At 42.6% G+C, this 13,137-nt stretch overlaps 1 protein-coding gene across 1 annotated transcript in view; it reads left to right on the top strand.

Moving 5' to 3' along the window:
• DDAH1 (dimethylarginine dimethylaminohydrolase 1) overlaps window positions 1-9,094 on the top strand; it is a 52,887-nt gene extending 43,793 nt beyond the window's left edge. The window contains exons 5-6 of the mRNA XM_066325154.1: window positions 8,316-8,459; window positions 8,696-9,094. Coding sequence (XP_066181251.1) covers window positions 8,316-8,459; window positions 8,696-8,812 — 261 coding nt within the window. The 3' untranslated portion in view covers window positions 8,813-9,094. The remainder of the gene's footprint in view (window positions 1-8,315; window positions 8,460-8,695) is intronic.
• Window positions 9,095-13,137: the final 4,043 nt, after the last annotated feature.

Raw genomic sequence — 13,137 nt, 5'->3', positions numbered from 1 at the left:
AATTCCCTTGGTGAGGCCAGGATTTCCTATAAATATGTCACCTTTGGGCTCTGATCATGCACTGTCAGAGTTGCTGATGTTTACTGTGAATGTGAATGAGGACAGATTTGGGCTGTGACAGTGCCAGTCCCAGTGTAGGGAGTTGATGTGGCAGTGCTGCAGGTGAACACTCTGCACCACTTTTTCCCCATCAAGGGACACAGCCCTGGGGTCTTGATGGTAGAGCCGAAGAGCAGGAACTGACCCAGGATATAATCCAGTGCAGGTTCCAGCAGCAAAGGCAAAAGCTAGGCAAGGTAACAATGGGAATTGTGACACAGCAACTGTTGCACATTCCTTTCTCTATTCTCTTGCTCTACACTAAATCCAGAGAAGCCACATTTGTGGCTGTTTGTGTAGGTTGATACAGAGCACAATTTCCCTCCACTTTGGGATGAGTGAAGACTTGCAAAGCAGCAAATGATTGTGGACACAATCCTTGATCAGACTATCACCCTTTGGATAACTCAGCAGTAATCCCAAGGGATCTGGGGGCTGCACATGATGTTCCCAGCTTAGACAAGCTCAACTATTCTCTTGCAAGCAGTATGGATTGTATCTGTAGCAAGTTCCTACTAATAAAGTTCTCTTGCCTGTTGAGAAATGAGTCTGTCCTTTGGGTAGGCTCTGATACCAGGCATTGACCAAAGGGAGCAGCCCTAGGGTCTCCCACAGGACTGGTAGAGAAAGCCTTGGTGTGAATCCACTGATCTGGGGTAATGCAGGGTGCATGGGGATTGCTGATGGATCTTGGAAGGGAGGACGCATCCCACCATATGGCCTGACCTCAGTCCTGCAGTCAGCTGAGTCTGGCATATTTCCTCTGAGATCTGGAATAATGGAGGGTCATGTGAAACATCTGGGGGTTCAGCTGGTCATTTGAGAGGAGTGTTTGCTAATTACAGAGGCAGTGGGGCCATGGCAGATGTCAGGACTGAGCAGTATTGCCAGTCAGGGTGCAAGGCAGAGCAGGTGATGCAGCTGATAGTGTAACTCTTCATGTCCCCTCACAGACTTGTCCCAGCAGGGCCCAGAGCGGTGGTGGCATCTGCACCTCGGTGCTGGTCTTTGGTATCTTGGAATTACTCAGTGGGAATTCTTTATGGTCAGGACTCTGTTGGAATATCTACAGTAGTGCAATGCCATGACTTTAGCAATATAACTTTTTTTTTTCCTCCTGCTTTCAATAAAAGCTTGGACATGATTGTCCTGCCTTGTTCTTGACTTTCTCATTCAATATCTTCTCTTGGGAGTGGAGCTCATTCATCCTCTGAATTATTCCCTGGAGGATGCTATTGCTAATGCAGCTATTTTGACAGTGGTCAAGGGAGGCTTATCAAAACGACATCTTAGGGATAATATAGAAAGGAGTCTCTTTTGGGTAACTATGCCCTTGGTCTGCATCCAAGCTATGATCAGAGCAGAGCTTTTAAAGACTTGAGCACAAGGAGTTGTTCTCGCATTGGCAGTTGCCCCCATTCCTTTGATTAAATGCCTTTTGTTTTTACTCCATCTTGTGTAACTGAAGTCTCTGCAACGTGCCAGCTTTTGAATAGCTGAGTACTGTTTCCCTGCATGGGAGGAGGGTTATAGTGCCTGGATAAAGCAGAGAGCTTCCTAGCTCTGCCACAGAAGTGCCTTCAGACACCTAAGGGAAAGCTTCATCTCTCTGGTGTTCTTAGAAAACAGCCTGTACTACCATGCAGCAGGAAAAGGCTTGGCTAAATCTGCTTTTCCTATTGTCTGTATAGCAACTGTCTTTTCTAGTAATGCACAAGTTTGCATGAAAACATTATCTCTTCCTTGAGAATTCATCACTTGTGCCTCTGCTTATTCCCCACATGAAGTCATAATCCTCTAGTTATGCTATCACAATGGGTTGCTGTGGAAATCATTACTAATATTAATAACCCAAAGAAGATGACATCAGGTAGGGAATTAGCAGAACGTGCAGATGAATGCTGACTTTTTTGTAATGTGGCAACAGAAAAAGGTTAGTGAAATACAAAGAACTGTTGAGAACTTTCCCCTTAAAGCTAAATAACAAAAAATGAGACTTTGCTTCTCTCAGCCTTGTAGAGAGGAAAATTAATCAATTTATGATCAAACAATAAATTAATCAACTTAGAAAATTCTATGTACTTTTCTTTATCTCCATCTGATTCTTCATTATTTTGTGAATCAGGGGTACACATCTCAGAGGATGTAAGTCTTCACTGAGTGCCAGATGACCTCCTACCTTCAAAAGTCAACTAGTGATGTTTTACTTTGAATTAATTTTAGATGATGTAATAGACACTGCACTTATCTGAGTGTTAATGCTGTTCACTTTGCATATGTGCAGAAGAATCTTTGGAAGATAAAGACTCAAAACTATATATTTATAGAGTAGAGATTATTGTATTAATCAGTTTTGTTTGTTTGTTTTTAAAGGGTGAGGAAAGTGTCCCTTTCAATACATGTTTTTCCTCACCAGTAAGGCTGTCAGCCACAGGAGCTGGGTCAGAGGCTGACTGAGAAGATGTCATTTGTTTTGCGTAAATGGGGACTCATGTTTCTATTCCTTTGCCTCTTATTTTTCCTTTTACTATTCTCTCCCTGGGTTCCTGTTCCAAAGACAGGATGTTCGTGCATTTGCCTTCTCTGCTGAAAACAACAGCCCACGTAATCCGCTTCCTTTTCTCCTTCTCAGGTCATGGTTTCCCTTAGCAGTGGTCCTGGGCAGGGCTGGCAGGCAGGTGACAGTGTGGCCTTGAGGGATGGTGGCTCAGAGGGGCAGAGCAGTGCAGGTGTGCACATGAAGGACACTCAGTGCCCATCACATCTGTGATGATGCGAAAGGCGTCCTGGGCCAGGAAAAGCCAAGGAGCAGGGTGGGAGAGGTTGTTTAAAAGCGCTCTTCTGGAAAACATGACTGAGAGGGTGCAGCAGGGAGGCAAAGCCCAAAGCCCAGCTGCTGAGACCGTGGGTGGTAGGTGGAAATTAAAGCAACACCCAGCTGTGGATGGACTGAGAAATTTGGCATACTGACCATGGCAAACCAGGGCACTGCTAGCTTCAGAGAGATCTGCAGTGTAGTTTGTGTCTATAGATCTGTGCTGTCCTATCCTATATCTCTATCCTATCCTATATCAGACTTCTCAGTGCCTGACAAGAAGGCTTAGATAATTCTCCTTTGATTTATGCCACTCACAGTGGCTGCGATGGCCCCTTCCTACTGTGCCTCCTACACTGTTGTCTCTTCTGACTGTCTGCATGTCAGGGGGACACTCCTGATAGATCTTGACATTCCAGCAAGGTTGCTGGCTTTTCCAGCTCTGCTCTTCTGTCCCCTCTGGCCAGCCTAGCCAAGTGTTTCATGGTCACTGCTTTGTTACAAGGAAACTCTGAGAGGCTAATGAGTCCCTGTACAAGGCACATGGCATTGTGGCACAGCTCATCAGCTCCACTCTGTCCTGCACTTTCTTGCATTGAGCCCAAAGGCTGCTCCTTTCTCTCTCCAGTGGCAATTGTTTCTCTAAATATGAAGAAATGAGGAAAGAACTTAAAGGGCACTCAGGGCAGTAAGTCAGTGAATGAATTTCGGTTTCAGTGTAAAGCGATGTGCAGCCAGAACAGACAGAATGACAGCTCTGAATACTACTCTGATGTTATTCTGAACATCACATATAAAATGTGGTCTGACTGATCATTACTGCATAAATGAGATCCTGAGCTTGTTGAAATTTCTAGCTCAGCTGAAAACCAAACAGAGAACATCATTTTGCCGCTGATAAAGCCGTGGTGCATCTGCATGTTGTCTGTTGTGTGCACTTTGCATGCACAGACCCTTCATTTCAAAAAAGGTGAAGCATAACTGGAAAGATTCAGAAAAGTTTCATAAGGGCTGAGAGATGCCTGGACAGCTTGTCTAAGAAGACAAACTAAGCAAGCTATGACTACAACCTGGAAAAAAGACAACTAGGATAGGATCATAGATGCCTAAAAAGTCAGGAATGATGTGGGAAAGTTGACCGGGGATCAACTGTGTCTTCCAGTGCAAGTATCAAAGGAGCTCTAAAAGTATGTAAAGGTAAGCTCTAAAGGGGCAAATTGAAAATTAAAAAAAAAAAAAAAAAAAAAAAGAAAAGAAATGTTTCCTTCCACAGTACCTGTCTGAACTCTGCAGCTGACTTGCTACATGTTCCAAAGCAAACTGGGCAGATGCCTGGGACAGTGCTGAGCTGGTATCACTCTGTATGACAGCTGATGAGTTGGGGTTCCTGGAAACCATGCACCAAATCTTGGTCACCTCCTCTCCCTATCTTGGGATGCAAAAGTGGGTACCATTACCTCTCACCTGAGATTGGAGACACCCTACCATGCAGCACTAAAAAGCAGCTCTTCTGAATGCTGCAAGAATTTTAAAAAAGCAGATTTGGCACTCAGCAGTATTTTCCACGTGGCAAGCACTAATTTACCTTTCTCAGCTGTCCCTCCAGATGGCAGTGGATGGCCAGGTGCCTGTCCTCATCTTCTATCTTTGCTGCATAATAGCATAGCCCGACATTGTTCCCACACAAGTGGTCTTACCTCCAAGCAGAAAAGAAACATTGACCTTACAAACTCCTATCCAGCCTGGGGGCATGTGACTGCCTATTGCTGTTACTCTTCTCATCAGTCTTAGTTGCCCTGCACCACAAAAATACTTGGTTTTGTCATTGTAGGCAAAACCTTGATGTAGTTTAATCTTTTCTCACACCTTTCACTCTCTTGGATCCCAGGCCAAAGGTTGATTAAGCATCAGTGTCAAGCAGGCCAAGGTTTAATGTGCTTGGGAAGAAAGAAAAGAGGTGGGATAAAAAAAAATCTTAAATACTTTGACGTGACTAGTTTTCTTTTAAAAATACTTTGACTTGAAGGATTTAAGAAAGGATAGATGAAAGCTGGTGAGGGAATGATCTCATGGGTGTGGGGTTACACACACTTGACTTGAGCTTAGATTTGATTTTTCTTTTTCCACTGTTCCCACAGGGGAACAGTGGTTAATCAATACAAACATCAAACCCTGGAAATCTGGGCTTCTCTGTCAGCATCACACAGGCATTTTTAAGTGTGGTGCTCAATGCCCTGTTAGCAAGAGGAACATTCAATTTATGTTTGGTTTTGCTTGTGAGGAGTTGGAGATAAAATGTGCATTGCAGGTGGGTTTGGTTGCTCTCTGTCCTGCAGCAATCTCACAATGTGAGTAGACCCCAGAGTGAGTAGGCAGCAGGGCTCAGACTGGAGCCTTCCTCATGGAGGGGGAAAAATTTGTAGCTAGGCTTGGCCTCTTTTAAAAATGCATGCAGTCATCTTAGTTCTGTCAGTGATAATAGACTAGAAACTCATACACATTTTTCCTTCACGCATAATGCTGCTTCATAGTTAGCAATATTTAGCTTATCCATTACCTCAGTTGTCTGAGGACACACTGTAAAAAAACTATAGAAAAGGCATTTTAGGCTATGTGAATGACTTCAACATAAGGAAAGCATGACTAAGGGCTGAGAGAATGTGCAGTCAAAATTACCCTCTTTAAGCTGAAGAAAATTCCCAGAAAAACTAGGCACGTGGGAAATGCCTGGCACTTAATGTAGCTGGTTGTACAACATTTGTGGACAGAAAGCCTCTGTAAATGCATCATATTTTGGGATGTGTCTGACAGAAAATACAATCAAAAGACCTTGCTTTTATCTCCTTTTCTCTGCCCTGGAGTCTGTCTGGCCAGGCACATGTACTTAATGACTTCACATAATAGAAATACAGAAACCACATGGTTTTGGAAAGTACCCTGATCATATTGGTGCATTTCTGCTGCATCCAGAGCCTCCCTGTGGGGCAGGCTTGGGGTGTTATTGCCTGGGCACTCTCTCAAGTAAGTGGTTTTTGAGATTTTACTGCAACAGTCAGGCGTAGTTATAGCAGCGATGAAAGCTTACAAATATGATTTCCTTTTTTATCTTAAGAGCTGAGGAAGAGAGTAATCTTGTATTGTCAAACCTCCAGTTGGTAATAAAAGCTTTCTTGTGGTGTCGTTCTGGCTAGCTGAGATCCCTGTCCCACTATCACAGCTGTGTCCTCAAACTCCTGTGCTGCTTTGTCTCACTTTCTCACTCAGATTTTCTCATTTGTTTCTGAACTAATTCAGCCACCGTTTGTGTGCTTTTTAATATTGAAAACAGTGCTCTTAACGTGCCCTTGGCATTGTCTCCCGGGCTCCCCAAAGCCGGTCCTTGAGGCACTAGAGCCCTGCCACTTGTCCTTTATTTCTGCTTGCTGCTGTAGTTCCCACTTCAGCATTTTGCAGAAGCAAATGAATGGGAGACTTGTCTTCACCCTTCTGCTAAAGAATTCTCTCATAAGTTCATATGGAAGTGTTTCACAGTGATTCACAGTATATTTCTGACATTCCTACAGAAAACCTACAATATCAGAATTCTGTTTCCCACAAAGAGAAAGAGCAACTGTTTAGGAGCTTAGTAAAATCCAGACATAGTCCCTTCTCTTCTACTCATACATGTATTTTAGTACAGATTTAATGTATGTTTCCTTAGTCAAGACTTTAAAACATTGTATAGGAGGGAAAAGGGAAGCTACAGGTAGAGGACATGATGCTGCCTCTGGTTACCAGGTGCAAGAGCCACACTAGGTGCAGGATGTCTGCAGCATCAAGGAAAGCAGAATAAAAGGCATCTTGGCAACATAGCAAAAACAAAATTATAAGAAAGAAAATTACTATGCTAAGCATATCAAAATACAAATTACATCTGGTGAAGTGAAGGTGCAAGAATTTTTGCCCAGAACAACACATTAACCTTTTAAGGAGGTAGATGTGTCCTTGGGAACTTGGGAGAGTTCATAACATGAGAGGGAACAAGAAATGACAATCTGATAACACTTCCTCAAGAATGCGTGGCATTCTTTGTTATGAGTTTCATGTTCTCCACGGGATGTGGATGACTCAGGCTAGAACATGAAAAATGTAGACCCATAAAAGAATTACTTACCATAGGTGTGGGCAAGCATGAGTTCTTTGTTGCTTCCCAGTATGTTGTAGACCCTGTTATAAATCAGTTATATGTAGTATTTCTTTAATGAATGAGAAGTAGTACAGATGAATGACCTTGGAATGAACTTAATGACAAACTTAATTGTGCCTAAAATTGAAGTCTGCTTTCTGCTATGTGATGTAAATGTCTGGGTTCTCTCTGAGAAGGGAGTTTAGTTGAAAAATCTTGTTAACAAAAGCCCTGATTTTTCTAAAGATGAATGTGAATATTTTAAGCTGAAAAAAAAAGTGCCTTTTCTTTCTGTTTGCAATGTATATGGGGGAACACAGGTGGGCTGGGGGAGAAAGGGAAGCACTTGCATTTGCTTAGGCTTTCAGTAGGACCAAAGATTTGGACTTTGAGCCTTGTTCAGTTCTGTGTTATTCTTGGTCTCTGTGAGGCTGAAGCTGATGTAAAGCTGGAATGCTACAACTGGGAGTCAGGCATCTTGTCTTCAGGCTTTTCCCATCCTTACTAAAACAGATCTGATCCAAAACATGGGATTGCATGCTTGTCGTGTCCTGAGAGTCTCTGTCTCTGAAATTCCAGCCAGCCAGGGTCTACATTTGTGTTTGAGCCTTATATTTATAACCCAAACCTCTGAAACCCAGCAGCTCTTCTGTTGCAAGGCGGGTATTGTGTTGTCCCCTTGGGAACGAGGATTAGCACAGACGTGCCTGCTGGCTCCCCAGCACAGGTGCTTAGTGAAAGAGTAACTGCTTGCAAAGCAGAAGGGAGGTCCTTGAAAAGAATTAAGATTGGGCTGATATCCAAGCTGGGAACCGTTCCTGTCCTGTTTGGTTTAATTCATACTCATTATATAAATATTGAACAATGGTTGCTTTTTTGTTTTTTGTTTTTTTTTTTAAGGTGCTGAGCACCTATAGTCTCAATCAGTGTCAGGAGCAGTTTTGCATACTCAGTGTGCAATCCTTGAGGAAAAGACCCCACAGATGCTTACCAAGTGCCCTGCTTAATCCTGCTGCTTGCAAGAAGCATTGCACAAAAGTTTTCTACTGCTCCTTTCAGTTAGGTTTAGTAGATTCTTCCATAAAGGCAGAGGTAAAAGGAGATATCTGTACTTGCTGCATAGCAAAATGGTCCTTGGCAATCACAATTAGCTGTTTCTGAAGATTCTGTTCTCCCATTACTTTGGGACTGCTAAGGTGTTTGATATAAATAGCTGCATTTTCCATCTCCTGGCAGACCATGCAGCAGATGAGTGACCACCGCTACGACAAGCTGACAGTGCCTGACGATGCCGCAGCAAACTGCATCTACCTAAACATTCCCAGCAAAGGGCACGTGCTGCTGCACCGAGCCCCCGAGGAGTACCCGGAGAGTGCCAAGGTGAGAGCCACCCCAGGGTGCCAGCGAGGCCTCCAGCAGCTCCCCTGCTGCACTTTGGTGTGTGAGTCCCACGGCCAGCCACGCGCACTGTGAATGTTTGTGTTGGTTTACAGTGATGGGATGGCTTGGCACCCGCTGGCAAATCCATGTCTGTTTGTTCTGTAAAGGCTTAGAGAAAAGGGAAAACAGAGGTGTAAAGTGTAATGATTTTCCCTTACGTTTTCTTTCCTGAACAGGTGTTTGAAAAGCTGAAGGACCACATGCTGATCCCAATAGCCAACACAGAACTGGAGAAAGTAGATGGGGCACTCAGCTGTTGCTCTGTGCTTATTAACAAAGCTTCAGAATTATGAGTTTACAGAGTTCCTCCCTTGTAACTGGCAATAATGTTACACACAAGGTAGACGAATCTGTATCCACACTTTTATTGTTTTTATTGACAATCTACTGTACCACTGTGCTACTAACCCTTGTTTACAAATTTTTTGCATTGTGAATTTTTATTGTGTCCTTGCAGATGGTATTTAAGGCGGATGATGTAGGGTTTGTTGGGAGCACATAACTCTGAAGTAAGTTAGTCCCATGGGCTAGCAGAAGACAATTATAATGGCTAACCCTTAGCTTTAGTGATTTAACATAGCTGTGTGAAAATTTTATGAAACCCAGCTAATTCTTAATATTTCAAGCACCTCTGTTGTCTTTACACTGTTCCCTTCTGTCTTCTTTCCTCTTGCTTCCTTTCTCTACATGTTTTTTTCCTTCCTCAGTCTTCTGCTTTCAGTGGTGCAGAATATTAGGGGACTGAAGGAAACTCTGGGCTCATGATCCAAGTACTTTTTGTGGCAGGGAAGCTTTCCATACACTAGCTGGAACAGTGGGCAGTGGATTGTGCTCACTGTCCTGGCCACATCACGGTGCTGCTGCTGGGCAGAGTTGTGGCTGGAATCCATTTCAGACATCAGGTCTTTGGAAAAGCTTCCTCTGACAGGGATGTTCATGTGCAGTGACTGCCTGGGAAACTTGAATGACAAAAGAAGAGAGTAGTGCAGCCATACAAGTTGTCTCCTGCAAATTCAGGTCCCAGTTTTCTGCTAAGACCATGACTTTCAGTGTGGTGAGAATTGGAGAAGAGTTTTTTAGAAGGCAGATCCTAGGAATCCTCTGGACCACAAAAATTAAATGCAGAGATGCAAAAGAAATCTGAAGTATGGGGGAGTGAAATCTCTTTGTTTACATCCTAAAATCTGTTTCTCCTATCTGTTTTCTCCTCTTTTGGAGGCCACTTACTAGCAAAATTCAAAAGAAAAGGGTAATAGAAGGAGTTGAAGGACAGCTATTCCTGGATTATGCCCATGAATAAGGGAAGCTGTTTTTTCCTGGAAGATTATAATTTTTTTCTTTATCTGCCCTTGGGACAGTTTTCCTTGGAACAATAACCATCTTATATTTTTTTAGTAGCATGAATATTCACTGTGGTATTCAGTTAAGGCAAATACAATTTTTGTAGCAAATTCCTCAACATGTTTACCCACTGAGTCATAGCTTTTTTTTTTTTCCACCACTGCAAAGTGAAGCATACACCATTGTATTCCCATGCTTCTTGTTAAATCACTTGTAAACTAAGGATGGGAGCAATTCCCAAACAGAAGCAGTAGTGGGAAATCTCCAGAGACTGACAAATAGTCTGAACATGTTATCAGCTTCCTAGACATCTCTTCCACCTTTTCTGAATCACTTGTGGCACGTTGCTGAGGTACAGTAGGAAGTGCGTGAGGGGGCTTGGGCAGTGTGGTGTGCAGGAAAGCAAACAGTACTAACCAAATGCCCACTGGGATATCCTTTGGAAACCTGCATGCTGTTTTGTGTGGTCATAAGGGAGGAAACACAAGTACTCATACTTGTAGGTTCTCTCTGGCATATTTCACACTGCATCTCAGTGGTAATGAGAGGAAAACCTGCTGGCAGCTACCAGAGTACACCTGATGCTTCATGGGTGCACTGTTTGTTGTGATGACACGAGGTATCATGGGGAAGGAGAGCAGTGATGAGGAAATATACTGTATGTGAAAAGAACATGTCTCAAAGGAAGCTATTCAGCCAGCCAAACAGCCAGTTCAGGGGCTTTTTCTATTTATGACTTTTCTGTCCCAAAGATTTGTCCTAATATTTCCCCTTTGTCTCCTCCATTCCTGTGCACCATCATTTAAACCTGAGCCAGGTGATCAGGCTCTAAGGATGTAAATGTTGCAGTGGGGAATCTTTTTCTGCCTTCCCTTGGTGCTTTTTAAATATTTGATAAAGTATCATGCATTTCAAAATAACTTGACATTAAACAGAGATTTTTGTGCCAAAAAGTGGCCCTGCAGTATTGAGCTGTGAGCTCCTAAAGGCAAGCTGTGCTCTGTTAAAAACCTTGCAGCCATGGGAGCTGTCAAAGCTGAAACAGCCCCCCCACCCGACTTGTCCATGTACCTCCAGGGGCCTGAGCCCATCCATGTCCTTCAGTCCCTCTTCCCTCCTCTTGCTAGGGAGCCAGAGCATCCAGCTACACTGAGAGTGTTAGGCTGTAGGATTTCTATTTTATTTATCATTAAATATTCCTGTAGTGGTTTGGTTTTGTTTTTTTTTTCTTCTACCATCTCTTACCTCTCAGCTGTCTCCTTCCTCAGCCTCTCATTTCCAGTTTGCTCATCAAGGCATGATGAGCACTTTTCTCTTTTGTCTTCTGTTGCCTCAGTTCTTACCTGAGTCTTTTTCTTCACTTCTCCTTCTTCACTGTTCCCTCCACAGTATCCTAAGCCATGATGGCCTATCCCAAACTCACTCCCTCCTTGAGTAGGTGCAAGGAGAGAGGAAAAACAGAGGGGTCTGCTTTGGGTCTGAGAAAACTTCTTTGGAGCTGGAAGGATGACAGTCAGCAGAAGCTGTAGATCCAGAGAGTAAGAAGGGTGACTCCTCTTTTTAAGATTTCTCCAGAAAAAAAAGAACCATTTCTGGTGACACTGCTGTTACCTTGTGTCCCTGAAAGCCCTAGAATGGGTGACAGTGAATTCCCCTGGCTCCCTAGGGGAAGGAGAGGAGGAGTTGGGATTTCAGAGCTGAGAAACAGCTGTGTAGACAGAGAGGTTGGTTCTTCATCTCTCATCATTTAGATTTCCTTGGCTTCAGGGCTGCATTTTGGTATACAGAAAGCAAGGGAGCTGCTGAGAGACCTGAATTCCTTCAGTTGTTTAGTTCAAACAGTCTCACTTCAGGCACAAAATTTAGGTGCTCTAAAACCACACTTGCTTTCTCTCCCTTGGCCTCAGTAGGAATCACAGCCTCTTAACATAGATGCTTTAAATGATGTCTTAGTCTGATGCCAAAAGTTACCTAAACTGATTAGTGGGATCACCCTCACCTCACAGCTTCTCCTGTTAATCTTTATTCTGGCATTAGAGAGAAAAATATCATGAACACTTCAGTTTATGTATTTGCAGTATGGTACTAAAAACTAAAATCACGCCAAATGCTTCTTGGTCTTGCTGTTTGCTGTTTATTTTTCTGTTGCCCAAACAAAGAATTCAGTTGTGAGGACACTTCTGCAGTGACACATGTGCATCTAGTGCATGTCCTGTACATTTGGTCACCAAACATTTCTCAGATGCCTGATATAAATCATCATTCTTGATTAATATAAATAATAAAATCCCAAACCAAAAAAGGAGATGAGACACTGAACACACTGATAGTTGCCCACATAAAACTCTTGATAATAACTGTCAGGCTGTATGACAGAGCAGACCAGTACAGAAGTTCTTGTGGTAATAGCTCAGCAACAGGGCTTGAATTACTCATCAAAGGATTTTTCCTTTCAGCAATCAGTTTAGCTCAGTTGAAATGAAAGAGCCAGAATGTGCATTATAGATATTTCCTGGATGTTATCTTTGCTGAGAGTTTAGGGAGATCTCTGATACGTGGGTTTCTTTCTTCAACAGAATGTGAATACAGTGTCTCTCTCTGTAATGAAAATGTGAATGCATACTGTACCTTATGAGATAAACTTGAATTCTTCTATTTATGTATTTTTGTGTTTACCATGCTAATACTCAATTTTCAATAGACACCACTGTGTGAAGCTATGCTCTGATTTTTTTGGTGATTTCCGTGTGATACAAATAGAGCTCGTAGGCACCACTATGTCCAGTTTTGAAAACAAAAAGGCAGTATACAGAATGCTGTTTGTTCACAGCAAAATACAGGGCAAAAATGAGCTTTTGATTTGTTCAGCTTCATATATGCTTTATCAATGAAGTCAGAGCCAAATTAATAGAAAACATCAATATCCACATAGAATCATTTGAGGAAAATAATTTACTATTTAAGATTGTCTATTTTTGCTTTTATCAATAAGGAAGCTGAAAAGATAAGCCTGCTAAAAGAATGGCATTTGTTAAGTGATTGTGAACAAAGTATCAGTGGACCTCATGTATTTTCAGAGAAGTTTTAACTGGATGTGTGATGTAAATTGTATAGAGTTGTATGTGAATTGTGTTAGTCACTGTTTTACATTGTATTGTTCTGCAGTGCACAAATGTGACTACTGAGCACGGAAGCATTACATTCATTAAACTGAAAATCTTGTTGCAGTATATAATTCCCCACTTTTTGTGCCAAAAACATCAATACATTCCATAAT

This window comes from Sylvia atricapilla, chromosome 9, assembly GCF_009819655.1.
Source record: "Sylvia atricapilla isolate bSylAtr1 chromosome 9, bSylAtr1.pri, whole genome shotgun sequence".
Lineage (NCBI taxonomy): Eukaryota > Metazoa > Chordata > Aves > Passeriformes > Sylviidae > Sylvia > Sylvia atricapilla.
Note: the sequence above shows the minus strand (reverse complement) of the source record. Positions and strands in the feature narration are given on the sequence as shown.